At 58.6% G+C, this 15,184-nt stretch overlaps 1 protein-coding gene across 16 annotated transcripts in view; it reads right to left on the bottom strand.

Annotated features, from left to right (window-relative positions):
• Window positions 1-123: 123 nt before the first annotated feature.
• DCTN1 (dynactin subunit 1) overlaps window positions 124-15,184 on the bottom strand; it is an 86,298-nt gene continuing 71,237 nt past the window's right edge. For 11 of the 16 annotated variants that reach the window (XM_041121853.1, XM_041121854.1, XM_041121851.1 and 8 more), the window contains 19 exons: window positions 14,882-15,073; window positions 13,991-14,107; window positions 13,215-13,367; window positions 12,462-12,622; window positions 10,663-10,831; window positions 10,038-10,106; window positions 9,442-9,504; window positions 9,203-9,352; window positions 8,552-8,713; window positions 8,066-8,197; window positions 7,669-7,797; window positions 7,133-7,275; window positions 6,367-6,533; window positions 4,630-4,644; window positions 3,850-3,983; window positions 2,281-2,470; window positions 1,400-1,476; window positions 828-917; window positions 124-585 (listed from right to left, as the gene is read on the bottom strand). In XM_041121853.1, the coding sequence (XP_040977787.1) occupies window positions 448-585; window positions 828-917; window positions 1,400-1,476; window positions 2,281-2,470; window positions 3,850-3,983; window positions 4,630-4,644; window positions 6,367-6,533; window positions 7,133-7,275; window positions 7,669-7,797; window positions 8,066-8,197; window positions 8,552-8,713; window positions 9,203-9,352; window positions 9,442-9,504; window positions 10,038-10,106; window positions 10,663-10,831; window positions 12,462-12,622; window positions 13,215-13,367; window positions 13,991-14,107; window positions 14,882-15,073 (2,451 nt within the window). In that variant the 3' untranslated portion in view covers window positions 124-447. The remainder of the gene's footprint in view (window positions 586-827; window positions 918-1,399; window positions 1,477-2,280; window positions 2,471-3,849; window positions 3,984-4,629; window positions 4,645-6,366; window positions 6,534-7,132; window positions 7,276-7,668; window positions 7,798-8,065; window positions 8,198-8,551; window positions 8,714-9,202; window positions 9,353-9,441; window positions 9,505-10,037; window positions 10,107-10,662; window positions 10,832-12,461; window positions 12,623-13,214; window positions 13,368-13,990; window positions 14,108-14,881; window positions 15,074-15,184) is intronic. The other 5 variants (XM_030006535.2, XM_041121857.1, XM_030006537.2 and 2 more) reach the window with 3 other exon arrangements.

Here is a 15,184-nt window from a genome sequence, read left to right on the forward strand (position 1 = left end):
GGCCGCGGGCAGGTTCAGAACAGCTTTATTCGAGAACGAGAGCGCCGGGGGGGACCGTAGGGCGGGAGTTGGGGGGGGCGGGAGTTGGGGGGGGGGGTTGCTCCCGCCGCCCTCCCGCCGCCGTCCCGCCGCCCTCCCGGTACAGCCCAGACCGCCCGCGGGGGGGGTTCCCGGGGGGGGCGGCGGCGGTTCGTAGTGTCTGACAGCGCTGGCAGCGGCGGCGGGAGGGTTGGGAGCCCCCGGCAGGGAAGGGGGGGGGGGGGGCAAGCGGCTCCGGCTCCCGCCCCACGCGTGGGGGGGGGAGGGAGGAAAAGCGGCCGGTCCCCCCGGGCGGAGGGCAGAGCCGGTACCGGGGTAGCACCGGGCTCTGGCAGGGGACGCTCAGCAGGGGGGTGGGGAAGGGGGGGTGCAATGAACCTCAGTCTGTGCGGGGGGGGGGCTCCCGGCTTAGAACATGAAGTGGCGCTGGAGCTGGTGGAGCAGCTCGGGGGTGAGGCGCACCCTGTGCACTTGGCCCTGCCCCGGCTGGCAGGGGAAGGTCACTTTGCCGAACAACACCAGGCCCTCCTCCTTCTCCCGCTTGGCCTGCAAGAGCCGAACAGCCGGGGTCGGGATCGGGGTCCGGGGGGGGGCAGCCGGTCCCTGCGCCAGCCAGGGCTGCGGGGACCAGGCTGTCCCCTCTCCCCACCCTCCTGCGGTGGGGACGGGATGAGTGCCACGGGTCCTGGGGCCCCAAGCAGCACAGCGGAGCGAAGGGGATGGAGCACGGAGGTTCCTGACCCCCCGGCCCCATCCTTCGGCTGCTGCCCCAGGAAGAAGGGTCTCACCTTCAGGAAGGAGGAGGAGGGGAAGGTGCCGAAGTCGGTGGGGACGCTGGCACCTGGGCGCTGCTGAACGATCTCTCTCATTACCTCATCCTGGGGGGGGGGGGGGGGAAGGGGCAGAGAGCACAAGGTCACCTCCAGAACTGCACCGCTGCCCCACGGCTGCTCCTGCTGCTGCACGTGGGCTCACCGGCCCCCCCCCAAGCCCCTCACCACCCCCAGAGCCCTTCACCACCCCAAATCCCTGGGGACAAGGCAGAGGGGTCAAACCTGACTTTGTTTTGGAAGGGGAAAGGGGCAGCACCTCATTCCCCACTGCCACAGTCAGACGTGCCGCAGGGCGCACCGAAGTGCCGGCAGCACCAACGGGACGGCAACACCAGCTACAGTGCTCACACGGAGTCGTGCCCGTTCATTTCCCCCTCCCCAGCCCAGGGGAACAGGAGGGCTGGGCCTGGGGTGCTGCTGGGACACCCACCCTCCCGCGCCAGCACCTCGCCACAGCAGCAGCCGGAAAGCTGCCTGCAGCCCGGGCGGGTGAGGGCGGCACGGGGCGGGGGGGAAGCCTGCCTTACCTTTAGGGCGTCGACACTGTTTTTGAGGGACAACAGGCGGGACTTATACTCCACCAGCCACGCTGATGAGCTCCTTGCTACGGAAGACAGGTGAGAGACACAGGCTGGCAAAGCGTGGACAGGGCACTCATCCAGCGCTCCTTTCCCCAAAACACTCCAACACACAACACCGGGGCCTGCCTCGCCCAGCCCTGATGGACGGCGAGCCCTGCGGCTGGGCACAGACCAGCACCACAGCACGACGCTGTGCCGGCTTGTCCGAATGCCGATGCAGGGGAGATGGAGGTTTGCAGGAGGGAGGAGGAGGAAGGTGCCGTCCTCCCCGCGGCTCGGGGTCCATTCAGCCACAGGCACACAGCACATGCAGAGTGCCGGCTCAGCCAGCTCAGCTTCTTCGTTACCGGGGTAGGTTTTAAGGGGGGTCAAGAGGCTCCCGGCTCAGCCAGCAGCACCGCAGGGAAGATGCTGAGCCACGCTGACTCCAGGGAGCAGCTTCAGCCCCTGCGTGCCGAACCGGTGCCACGCTGTCCCCAGACACGAATGCCCGCAGCCAGGGGGACAGGGACGGCCACCTCTCGGGGGCACAAGGCCATTCCCTGCTGCACAGGGAAGCCCCATCAGCATGAGCAAGCCGGGATTGCTGCCACCAGAGCAGACCCCTGGCAGGTAGGTCTGAAGGGGTAGGCTGGAGCTCTGCTCTGGAGCAAACCCTGCTCCAGGTGCTGGCTGGATGGGAAGGAGGTGCCGGTCCCTCCCCGGGGCAGAGGGAAGATGCGGAGGTTGCTCACAGAGCGTGGGCCAAGCTCCCTCCGACTCACAGCTGCCCGTGACCCCCCTGCTCCCCAGGTGCTTCAGCCAAGGAATGTTCATGTAGGACCTACCCGACTTGATCTGCTTCATGTCCAAAACCTTGGTGGTGGCGCTCATGTGATAGATGGCTTGCAGGAGCTGGTTGGCCTTGCGATACAGCGCCTGTGCGCCCAGACCTTCTCCCTGCCTGTTGTTGAGGAGGGAGATCTTGGGTACCTGCAGAGGCGGCAGGCTGGCCAGCGTCATCCTCATCTGGGCTCCCTGGGACCGACGGGGAGAAGGTCATTAGGGGCAGGGTGTTTACTTGGGAGGAATTGAGCAGAGAAAATGTGGTGTAAAGGCAGCAAAAAGGAGAGCCCAAATGAAAAAAAGGGACTTAAAACTATAGTGAAAACAACCAGAGGGTGGATCTTCCAAGGGTGGGAGCACAGAAGCCCACGGACAGCAGTGATGTCCCGAACGCACTAGGACACCAGAGGGAAGCCCTTGGACAACCAGCTGAGCACGTGTAAGACTTGGGGAGTGGGAAACAGGTCGGCACCTCAGTACTTACAGAACCGTAACTTGCCAGTGGCCACGTATGTGACTCATTAGATTTAAGAACTATCATTAACAGCTTCATAGTTGTGCATAGTCATCTGCATAATTATATGTCTGAATTAATATTAGTGGAATGTTATTCAGTTAATTAGATTACTTGCTGCTTTGCCAATTTCCTCACAGTGCGTTCATTAATCAATCAATGCCTTAATCAGTCTGCATCAGCTGGTATTTGGAGGCCCCAGTCTGAAGCAAGGGACCAAGGCTGGGCAGCGATGCCACCAGCACCCCCGGCTCTGCCGGCCACTCTGGCTCCCAGTCGTTGACACTGCACTCGGACCAAGCCCATGGCTCGGCCCCTTCCCCAAAGGAGCCAAAGCCCCTTCCCCAAAGGAGCCAAAGCTCATCACTAGCGGAGAGCTCGCTGCAAGCCCCGCAGCAGAGCTGTGCTCCTGACCACCACCAGATGTGGTGGACTAAGCACCCTTCCTCCAGCTCATCCCACGCAGACTGCATCCCACGCAGACCTCCCTGGCCTCTTGGGACACGACTTTGTCCAAGACCACCAGCCGAAGGCAGGCACCAAGCCAGCACAAGCCCCCAGCCCAGAGCCTGTTGCTGGAGGAAGGCGAATGCCCCTGAGCAGTGCCGCAGTGCTGCAGGATGGCCCTTCCCTCGGGCTGCCGTGCTCCCAGGACAGAGCCCAAGCCTCCCACCGCAGGAACAGGAACAGGCACAGCCGTGCCCCGACTGGGCTCTTCGCAGAGCCCCTCTCTGTAAAGCAGAGTCCGACATGCCTTGCCATTCCTGTTTCTTTTCCTGAGGAAACCCACAGTGTGGAGGACAGAGCTGTTCTGCGGTGTTGGAGGGAGCACATCACCGCCGGCAGTGCTGGCAGCAGCCGGACCCTCAGGCTGCTCTGCCCGGCCCTGTGCTGTGGCATCCAGCTTCCCCCAGCCCTCCCTCCTCTCCTGCTCAACCTCCCAAGATACGGCATGTCCAAGCTGCGGGGTCTGGTGTGCCGGGACCCACTGGGACCTGCTCAGCACTGCGGGCACCCAGGGACCCGCTGCAGGGCAAGGCACCTCCCCACACCTCACCTTGAGCCGGCTGTTCTCATTCTTGAGGTGCCTGATGCAATGCTGCAGGACTTCAATTTGCTCGAGAAGAAGAGGTGAGTCCTTCACCTGGACAGGTCCTGAACCGCCTCCCGTCACCTGGCCAGCACCGACATCTGCAGACGGGCACCAACAGCAGCAGCATCAGCAACTGTCACACGCGAACGCGGGGCAGGACTGCTACAGCAGCACTGGACACGCAGACAGGCTCAGCAAAGGGACAAGTGTCTGCAGCGTGGGGGCAAGCAGCATCTGCTTGTGTGCACCCAGGCACCGATGGAGCCATCACAAGCATGTGGCACCTCCCGTCCCGCTCCCACGGAGAAGGCCAAGACACCAGCTGGCCAGGGCAGCACCTCACCCCCCCATGCCTCCTCAGCAGCCCGGCACCAGGCACTCCCAGTGCCCGCTTCCCGAAGGCTCGGGGCTGTGCCACGCTCTGGGCACTCCAGGGACCCGTCTCTCCGCTGCAGGAGTCACACCACTCTGCACCCATAGCAGTTTCATGCTCACCACTCCCTTCCCAGACTCCTGGTACTGTCCAGGAGTGCACCAGCCACGAGCTCCCCTGCAGCACAGGCTGCTCGGGACCTGAGCCGAGCGCTGCCCTTGAGCAGGATCTGCATCCTTCCCCCTGCTCCCAAACCAAGCCTTGTCCCAGGGCCATGCTTGGGTGTCTTGGGACGCTAGTCCCCCCCGGCATGCACTTCTGGGGGCCGGAGGAGGCGGGGAGCACTGGCATGCTGGGGTGCAGTACCATACCTCTCTGCTGTTCCTCTGCAGTACGAGAAGAGGAGCCAGAGGAAAGACAAGAAGAAGCAGAATTAAAGCCAAGGATCAAGTCTGAGAGGAGCCATGGCCAGAGGAGCTCTGGTCACCCATGGCTGTGTCCTGTGCTGAGCCCCATCCCCTGACTCCGGGAGCAGTGACCATCCCAGCCGCCCCGCCGGGGCAGTGGGACTCCACGTGCTGCTGCTGCAGGATCCGGCCAGGGCTGGCGAGCCCTGACCGCGTGCGCGGCTGTGAGCAACCCAAGCAGGACACGTGTGCACCCATGGCACGGCTCCTCCAGAGCTGCCCCACAACAGCCGCCTGTTGCTGTGGGTCCGAAGGCACGGTGATCCATGCTGACCTGCTCCGAGGTGCTCCATCCAAGCCCCCCCTATGCAGTGGTGGAGGAGCAGCTCCCGCCGACTGCCCCGCTGCACCCAGTGTGCACTACACCCCTGAGAGCTGGGGTCCCCTCAGGCTGCGCTCCCTGTGCCCCCAGCTTCCCCCTCTGAAACGCAGCGCTCGTGAGCAGGCTGGTGCTGGCACAGTGCTCACAGCGCTGCACACACTGTTCGGGACCGAGAACACGCTGTCAGCGTCCCTGAGAGCCAGAGCTCGTGGCCACAGTGACTCCGGGAGAGGCTGCAGCTCCACGAGGGCCAGGAGCTGCTGCATCCAGGAGCCAGGCTGCATCCAGGTGTCACGCAACACAGATCAGGTCAAAAGGATCAGGAACCTGGACCCAATGGATCGCTGCTGCGCTGGGGCCAGAGGGCCAGGCTGCTCCACAGCCACCCTGGTCACAGTCCTAAAGACACCAGGGCTCTCAGTTTGGAAGGCCACACAATGTCCTACAGCCAGAGCTCCTGACAAAGATGCCAAAGACCCGGTCCTGCCACCAGGCATTTTTTGTAGGACATTTCCTCCAGAGTGACAAGGAAGGTACTAACATCCCTGCTAGCCAGCACAAGGACCTGCAACCTCAGCAAGCACCCATCCTGCACCATCACCCACCCCTTGCTGCTGAGGTTCACGAGAGCCCAGGAGGCACAGAGAAATCAGGTCTCATTCTCTGAGCCAGCCAGGTCAGAGCAGCACAGCCCGAACAGCCTATCCGTGCCCTGGAGAGGCACGGCAGCGGAGGCAGGAGCTGCCTGCAGCAGCAAGAATGCGCCAGCGGGCAGGCACCGACTGCTGACTCTCCATGGGAGCATCCCTGTGGGAGGACTGGCCCACAGGCTGGGCCGGGCAGTACCAGCATTCGCCTGCCCACAGCTGCCAGAGCAGGGTGCCCTGCCACCAAGGGCCCCCCCAGCCCCAGCCAGCTGCAGGGACACCCCAGGCTGGCTCCTCAAGAGGTGCCACCATTGCCCTGTCCGCCCAAGCACGGAGCTGCCGGACACTGCGGGGGAGCTGCAGGCTCTCCGCACTCCCTGGTCATCATTACAGCCTGAACACCTCCTGTCTTCTCCCCTGCCAGCCGCACCAGAGGCTCTGGCTTGCTGCGGGAGGGCCAGGCGGGCAGAGCAGTGAACTGTTGGAGCACCGTTCCCAGTCCGAGCTCCCGCGCTGCCTCCCAGGCAGGCATCACACAGACACTGCAGGGAATCCTCTGCACCGCTCCTGGACTCTGTGTCAGGAGGACATCCCAGGCTCCCTTTCCAGCCTGCAAATACCTCACACCAGCTGCAGCAGTGTTCCAGTGCTCTGGGGACGCTGGTTACGCACCTCCGGCAATGCCAGACACGATGGAGGCAACTCCAGAGGCAGGGGTGCCGCGCAGGCCCTCGATGGTTCGCTTTGACTGGTTGTTCAAGCGCTGCTTCAGCTCCACCTTCTCTGATTCCAGCTGGTCGATATCTGCCTGCAGAGCATCCATGGTCTCCTCAAACTCCCTGGGAAGAGTGTACAGAGTCACAGCTGTTGCTGGAGATGCTCCTCCAAAGGAAAGAGGCAAGCAGTCCAGGACCCAAGAGCTCCTGGCTTTGTCATGCATCCTGCTACTGCTGTGCTTCAAGCACAAACCTGCTGATCCAGGAGCTGGAGCCCCACCAGCCTCTACTGCAGACTGCAGTATAACACACAAAGAAAGTATTTGTCCATATTGAACACTTAGCCATTTTGCCCAGCTTGCAAGACAGTCCTCCCTCCACCCTGCAAGCTTGCACCTCCCTGCTTGTCCAAGGGCTCGCTCTGCCAATGGACCTGTGGCAAGAGATGCTTGGAGCACAGAAATGGTAGTAAGAACATGCCAGGACAACGGCCCTTCCCACAAAAGCATTTGAACTGGACCTTTCCCAGGACCCTCTGCCAGCCTGTGCTCTGCCATGCACCATTAAAAAGTACTGGCTCCCCTGCGGATCCTCCACCAACATCCCCCTCCATGAACATCCCTCTCCACTAAGCCACAAACCCTGCTAGCCAGCCCAAAGGACCACCAGCTGTCCAGTCCTCATCAAGAGACCCTCCAACAGCAGCCCCATCTTGCACTTACTTCTCTTTCTTTTTGAGCAGCGTCTGGGTCTCATCCAGCTTCGTCTGTATCTTTTCCACACGGTCATCTGCATCCTTGGATGCACTGTCCAGCTTCTTCTCTAGGAGGCTGAGCCGCACGTTTGCTTCGCTGAGCTCCTCGCCCTGGAGCAGCAGGAAAGAAATCAGAGCGCTCCAGGGCCCTGGGTATGGTGGGCCCTAGGAAAAGTTCCTTGCAGCGCTTGGTGGGAGCCTGCCCAGAAATCACAACGCCTATCCACTCTGCAGCTATGCTTGGCACACGCACCCATCACCAACACTTGTCATCCCAGAACATCGTGGTGCAAAGGCCAGGACAGTTTTTTGCAGGGAGGCACCAGCCAGACAGCATCTCCCTGACAACTGGAAGAATACTTTCAGGACGAGATCTAGCTGGGACTCTGGACCGTCAGCTCCACAGGCAACAAGTCACCTGGAGCACAAATGGGACCACTACAGCAGCAAACTCCTCTTCACTGACCAGCCAGGAAGGCATAGATTGACTGAAGAACAGCTTACCTTGATCTTGAGGGACTTTTTCAGTTCTTTGATGACTGTCTCCCTGTCCTCCAGCTTAAGCCCCAGCCCCTCAGCATCGGTGATCTCTGCCCGAAGAGCTGCTGCCCGTAGGTCAGCAGGTGGGGTGGGCTGTAATGGAGACCAGAGGAACATGATACAAAATCGGTATTTTACGAAGAATTCCAGTAATTGCAGATGGGGCCACAGGGCAAGAGGGGGACCATTCCCAGTCTCCCCGAATGTTGCAGGCAACTGCTGCACCTCCTCAGCTCTCTGCCCCTCCATCGCACCCAGAAGACCCTCCAGCCAGGGGAAGCAGCAGCAGGACTGTGGGAGATTATGGAGCAGCTCAGATGCTCTGGCTCTGCCCAAGACCCCTGCCACAGCCAAAGCCCACCTTGGTCTGTGGTCTATCCGCATCGTATTCTCCCTCTTGCATAGCTGTGGCCATCTTGTTCATGGTCGCGATGAGGATGCTGCAAGACTGACGCAGACACTCATAGGGGTTGATGCCCTGGGTGCCGTAGATCTGCAAAGGACGGGAAGAAAGTGGCAGGTGCCCCTGGGCTGGGCTCACAGTCACCATTACAGCCCCCTCCCGACTCCCCACAATGTGCCACAGGCCTTGAGCGGCCGCAGTCCCTTTAGTGCAACTGCAGAGCAAAGCCAGCTGCGGGGAAGGACAGCACGGAGCAAGGGACCACAAAGCTCTCCACATTTTGGCATTCCCTGGCCATATTCCCAGGAGTTTGCTCCCAGCTTCCACAAGGCTCTCCCATCTGGAGCTACTCACGGGCAGGTCTGTAGCGCTGGAGTGAGACGGTTCCCGGCTTTACCCTGCTGCAGCAGGGAATGAGGGGTAGACGGGAAGGGAGTTTCCTACCTGCTCGCTCGCTTTGAAGGCCAGATCCTCCAGCTTCACTGCCAGCAGCCCCTCGTTCTCTGCCAGAGGAGCAATCATCTGTGCCCCAGCAGCGGCCACCTCCTGCAGCACGGCCACCACCCACGTCAGGTGCTTGCGGCAGTCCAGGAGCGTGTCCGACACCTGGAAGTCGGGTGGAAACAGGATGGTTGGGAAAGGCAGAGACAAACAGGTTGCTTTCCAGCTCGCTTCCCAGGCACAACGGCTCCTGGCTGCACAACACTTGCCTTGCCCTAGTCTGACAGCTATTGAGATTTTAACTTGCTTCTGAAGCATCACTAGGAAGATGGGAAACACCAGGAAAGATAGAAAGAAACTCACAGCTGGAGAAGATTAGGTTAAAAAGTCCATGTCTCTATCCCGACTAGAAACACGAAGCCCAGAGACCCTACCTCCCATCTCAGCTCGCACCATTTTCCTCCATCTGTGCAGTGGGCTGCTGCTCAGCTTAAGCAGGGCACACCAGCACGCTCCCTCCCTGGAGCCACCAAGGACAGCAGTGATCTAACAGCGTTTGATGCTAGCCCAGTACAGCCCACAGCTCCCAGTATGTGGCTAAGATGGCCACATGCGGGGCAGCGCTAGGGTGTCCTGCTCTGCCAGCCAGCTCACCTGCTGCCCGAAGCCCAGTGCTGCAGGGATACCCGGAGCGTCCGTCCCAGGCATGCGACGCCTGATCTTCTTGCAGAACTGGCGAATATCACTGCACGAGGTCTCCAAGTCCTTGAGGAGGATGGCAAGGTCGGATGCCTCCTGCCCAGCCTAGGGTGTAGAGAAAGGACTTCAGAAAAACTGACAGATGTGAGGGGAACCCAGCACAACCGTGCAGAGCCACTCTGAGCATGTCCTACCTGGAGGAAGGATCGCAGCCGGCACACCTCCACCCCCATGCAGTCCAAGGCACTCTGGGTGAACTGCAGAGCACAAACACAGGTACCATCAGCTTGGGGCAAAGCAGAGACCAGGCAAGAGAGCTGCTCTAGGGCAAACTGGGGCTTTGGTCTTGGGCATTTCAGGGCAGACCCTCTGTACACCACCCTGCCACGACTCCAGGATTTACAGGAGCAGGAAAACAGGCCGAGGCATTCAGTCAATTTTTGTTTTACTCCGTGGGGCACAGGACACCAGTACTTCCCTTAGAAGCTCAGGGCAGTACAACACTCCCGCTTAGACACTAGGTTCTCCACACTCTCCTTGCTGCTCTTCTCTTTCTACCCAGACATCCGCAGGGCAAATTGCCCCACGTCTTCTTCCCCCTTCCGTGACCCAGGAGCCCTCATCACCTCTGTGCCACCACTGGCAGCAGGAGCTGGGGAAAAGTGACAGCAATGGGGAGAGGGGTAGAAGAGGCACTTCAACTCACAAAGTGATCTCAGGGGGGAGCAGAAAGGGCAAAGGCAGAAAACACGCAACAAGGAAAGAGTCAGGTTATTTTTCCCCACTTCACCTTGATGTGGTCGGCCAACTGCATCGTGCAGTCTTCAGCCTGGTCAGCCAGGTGGATGCTGTACAGATGCTAGGTGAGGAGAGAGATCAGCAAGAGATCAGCACCCCTCAAATGTTTCCACACATGCAAGCAAACAAACCAAGTGGGAAAATACATGACAAAAAATCCCAAACATTGAGGGTTTGGCCTAATTTTTAATTGGAAGTGAAAACTCTTGCAGTGACCCCCACCAGATTCCCTCTGAAAGCTCTGCCCTCCGAAAGAGCTGGTGGCCCTTAACTCAAAGGGTCAGCAACCCTGGCCTGCAGCACAGAGGTACAGAAATCCAGGACAGGAGAACCACATCCCTTCTGCCTGCGTCCTCCCAGGGACAGAGAACACAGCCCCCAGGTGACACAGTCACAGGCTCATGTCCTGCGTGCTCCAGGGGTGAAAAACATCCAAAGGCAAGTGCTACCAGTGAGCTTTTTCACAGCTTGTCAATGTGCCACATGAACGATGTATCCAAGGTCATAATTTCCAGCCGTGGCACATGCTGGTGAGGTTGCACCAGTTCCCCACCCTGCAGGTCAGAAACGCCCCAAGCTTGGCCAAGAGCCTGTTGCTCTCGGCTCCGCAGACCCACCTGGTAGTACTTGATGGCTTTGGTCAGTGGCTCCACATTGACCGTCTCGTCCAGCTGGTCCTTGTGCAGCAGCTCGATCAGGAAGTCCAGCGAGCGCTCGTGGACGCTCATCTCGGGATATAGCATCCCCACCTTCTTATACACCTCCACGCTGCATTTGTTCAGGGCCCTGGTAAAGGAACGCAGGCACAGTCGGCTTGGCTGGGACAGGCGCATGCTCCAGACAGCATCAATACAGGGCTTTGCTGCTGGGTGCCAATCTCAGACCACTGGAATCCCCCAGGACTGCCAGCCGGACCCCCAGGAGCACTGTAGCTAGAGAGCAGTTAACAAAAGTCAAAACGTCTGTAGAAAACCAGGGTATGAGATAGGCTGCCTGGGTGCTACAGGAAAGGGAGCCACTGAACAGAAAAACACTGTTCTAGGCCAGAACTCAGTGCTGGAGGCAGGAGAAGACTTGCCACCTAGCACCACGTCCTGGTTTCGGTTGGGATAGAGTTAATTGTCTTCCCAGTAGCTGGTATAGTGATATGTTTTTGAGTTAGGTATGAGAAGAATGATGATAACACTGATGTTTTCAAGTTATTGCTAAGTAATGTTTAGTCTAAAGTCAAGGGTTTTTCAGCTTCTCATGCCCAGCCAGCAAGAAGGCTGGAGGGGCACAAGAAGTTGGGAGGAGACACAGCCAGGGCAGCTGACCCAAAATGGCCAAATGGGTATTCCACATCATGTGACGTCATGCCCAGTTTATAAACTGGGGGGAGTTGGGGTGGAGGGGATCACCGCCCAGGAACTAACTGGGCATTGGTCAGCGGGTGGTGAGCAATTGCATTGTGCATCACTTGTATATTCCAATCCTTTTATTATTACTATTGTAATTTTATTAGTGTTTTATCATTATCAGTTTCTCCTTTTCTGTTCAATTAAACTGTTCTTATCTCAACCCACGAGTTTTACTTTTTTTTTTTTCTGATTCTCTCCCCCATCCCACTGGGTGGTGGGGAGTGAGTGAGCGGTTGCATGGTGCTTAGTTGCTGGCTGGGGTTAAACCACGACACACCAGCAATACACCAGGCGATCTAACAAGTTCATCAGCCGTGCTAGTGCAGAAGCAAAGGGATGTCTCAGCGCCCTGTTTCAAACTGAGCCACTTTGCTGGGAGCAAAGCTGAGCACACCGCACAGTGAGTACCTTCCCTGGTCACAGCTGTTTTGGTGCCTGACGGCATTTCCCAGTCTCTGAGGAAAGCCCTGGCTCGGCGGTGCTGTCAGGGCACTGCCCAGCAATGGGCTCACACTGATCAAGCGTTCAGGCTGATGCTCAGTGAAACCTTCCTCACAGGAGTAAGCCCTGGGCACTCGTGGAAGAGGGCACTGGGCTGCAAGGGAGAGCCTGCTCTTGGGGACTGAAGTCCAGAGCCAACTCCAAACACAATCAAGCTCAGCAAGAGACTGCAATGCATCTCCTGGCAGGGTAGATGGAAAAAAAATCAGTGCAGCAAGGCTACTTCTGGCCTCAAGACACGGTCACAGCTGAATAACAAGCAACACATGCTAGAGGATTGGATCCCTTCACATGTCAATTCTTGGGAGGAAAACAAGGAAGGAGTTACAAGAGAAGTAAATACTCCCATCACAAGGCAATAAATGGGATCCCTCAGCTTTCTTCCAGCCTAGCTGCCAAGATATCTTTAACTCCAGTGGGGACCAGGCCTTGCTGCGATGCTGCAGAGCTCCTCCATGCTTCCAGATGGTGCAGCGGGTGGGGATCGAGGGTGAGGAGAAGGGCTGGGTACTCACTGTTCATATTTGTGCAGCGTAGCCTGAAGGAGGCTCAGAGAATAGACCAGCCCGGCAGCAAAGCTCAGCTGCTCTCCCGCTGCGCCCCTGAGGCCGGTGCGCTCTGCACAGTTTTCGTTCAGATCAAACTTCTCCTGAGCCTGTTTGCTGATCAGTTCAGCCTGTTGGGGAAGAGGGCAAACCTTCAGTCTTCCTATGCTTGCTCTGATCTGTTGCACTTAGCCACAGACCAGCCAAACACCCCCCACACACTCCCAAAAAGCAAGCTTTCCTGGGAAAGATTTCTGCAGAAGAGAAGGGGAATAAAGAAGGACAGCAGACCACCAATCCCCTGGCCAGTGCTGCAAGACACCGAGGCTCACAGGCCTGCCCTGCCCAAACTGGCAGGCTCGACCCACCAGTACCACAGCTGGGTGCTCCAACTGCCGACCTACCACCACCTGCGGGCAGGGACTCCCGCTTCCTCCTCCTCCTCCCTCCTCCCAGACAATTTCACAAGTTCTCCAAGTAAACATTCAAAATCCCAACTTCAGCTGGGACAGAAAGGAAAGATATATTTCCTGCAGAGCCGCGGCACAGCCACCAACTCCTGGTTAGCCCCAGTGGCACAGCGGGTTTGAAGACGACGCTCCAAGCCCCATCAGCCCAGCGCAGGAAACAGCCCCAGCTCAAAGCTTCAAAGGAAGAATTAGCACAAGCTCTTGACGAGGCCTAACTCCCCCAGGCAGGCGGGAGCCGAGACACCCATCCCACCTTGCAGATAAGCCGAGGGATGAGCAGCAGCACCAGGATGCAGTCATGGTCCCCTCCGTGGCGCAGGAAGCTGTCGGGCATGAAGGATGTGAGGAGGGAGACGTGCCGGTTGGCCTGCTGCACCTCCATCTGGCGCAGCTCCATCTCGATGGCCTGCAGGAGACACAGGGTCAAGGCAGCCCGCTCAGTCCCCTCCCCAGCCCGCTGCGTCCCAGCCCGTTCAGTATTTTACAAAGTTGGAGACTCTTTCATCCCGGGACACAGCTAACACCTTGCTCCCTGGCTGTCACAGGAAACATTTCTCATTATGACCAACGGGTGCTCTGTGGAGGTACCCAGGGACTGGTCTGGAGCTCTGCTCTAACCCCGGGTACAGGATACACCATGTATCTGTGCTCACAAGCATTCTTTCTTTCCTGCCAGCGTTCACAGTGTGATAAAAACAATGCTTACGTTGTCAGCTCTGAGCACGCTCTTTCACAAGAAAACATCCCTTTTTGCACAGCAGTATTTGAACTTTGACATTTCTCTTAGGAGAGAGAAACATCCTGACAGTCGCCTCAGCCTGTTTCCACGGCTGGCATAAGCACCACAGGCCAACACCAAGACCTGTGCCCCCAGGCCAGCCCCACTGCATGGGGAATACCCACTCCGAGCCTGGCACCCACATGCCGGTGCCGTGCCTCAGTGCCACTGCTTCAGGAGCATCGCACACAGGAAGGAATGTACCCTGTTCAGTTCACATGCCTGGTGCACAGCTCTCCTGCTGGCCCTACCTTAGCATGGGCTTTCGTCTCTGCAAATTTAATCTTGAAGTCAAACATCTCGGGAGGAGGCTGCTGCTGCTTCTCAGCAGACGCTTCTTGCTGACTCATGAGTTCTCGGTTCACATCCTGAGCACAGAAAGAAGCTGCGATTACACATAGAGACAAGCAGCACAGAGGAGATCTGTAATCCCACACCCTCTGCAGTACATACACACCTCACCTCCCAGTGCCCCCTTCCTTGGGGAGGGCAGGGGGGGATCACCGGGGGCTCATTGTGCAACACACACAATGATGGATGAAAGTAAGGAAGAGGAATGTAAGTGCTTTCCAAATGCTCGGCTGACCACACAATGTATCGAAGCCAAGGAATCCACACAGACTCATTACCCATCTCCTTTCACTGCCAGCAAAGCCCAGGAGAACCAAGCCCAGTGCTGGAACAACCCCACGCTATTCTGTCTCGTCCAGGACTTGGTTCCCAAGCCTGGAGCACAAGCAGCACAGCACAGTAAAAAGCTGAAGCAGCCATGTGTTCAGAAGTCTTTTACAGTGCTGACTTCAGCAGGGGCTCTGCCAGCGAGCCCCATCTGGACACAGGCAGAAGGACAGGCAGGGCTGTCAGAGGTCACAAGAAGCACATGCAGTCTGGCACTGCTGGAGGTCCCCAGGAAAGCTCAATTAGGAACCTGCTCTCCAGCATTAGCCATCTGTGTTCTGCCGTGCCCATCTCCCACGAGAGCAGGAGGCAGTGTGCCATTCCTGCCCCCAGGGACCACCTCCTCTGGTAATGCTTTTGCCTACATATGCTCAGTCTCCTCGTCACCGAGGTGGACTCCCAGAGGAGCACGGCTCCAGCGGGAACTGCCCCGCTGCCATGCCAGGGGCACCAAAGGGCCGCACCTGAAGGTGTGCAGTCAGCTTTCTGTATTTTTTGATGGTCTGCTGGTAGTCGGCCACGGTCTCCTGCGCAGCCTCCACACGCTTCTCCGCCTCGCGGACCCGCGCCGATGCCATATCCAGCTGCTCCCGTAACTCCAGCTCTGTCTCCCGGGCATTTTCCTGCAGCTCGTCATTCATCTCGTTCATGGCTTCCTGGCAAGGAGAAGGCAACATGGGATGCGGTTACACCACAGCCTAGCAAGCGATGGCAGTTGGGCATTTTTGGAGCAGGGCAGAGGGGCACCCCAGGGTGTAAGGGGCATG

Source organism: Aquila chrysaetos, unplaced genomic scaffold (genome assembly GCF_900496995.4).
Source record: "Aquila chrysaetos chrysaetos unplaced genomic scaffold, bAquChr1.4, whole genome shotgun sequence".
Lineage (NCBI taxonomy): Eukaryota > Metazoa > Chordata > Aves > Accipitriformes > Accipitridae > Aquila > Aquila chrysaetos.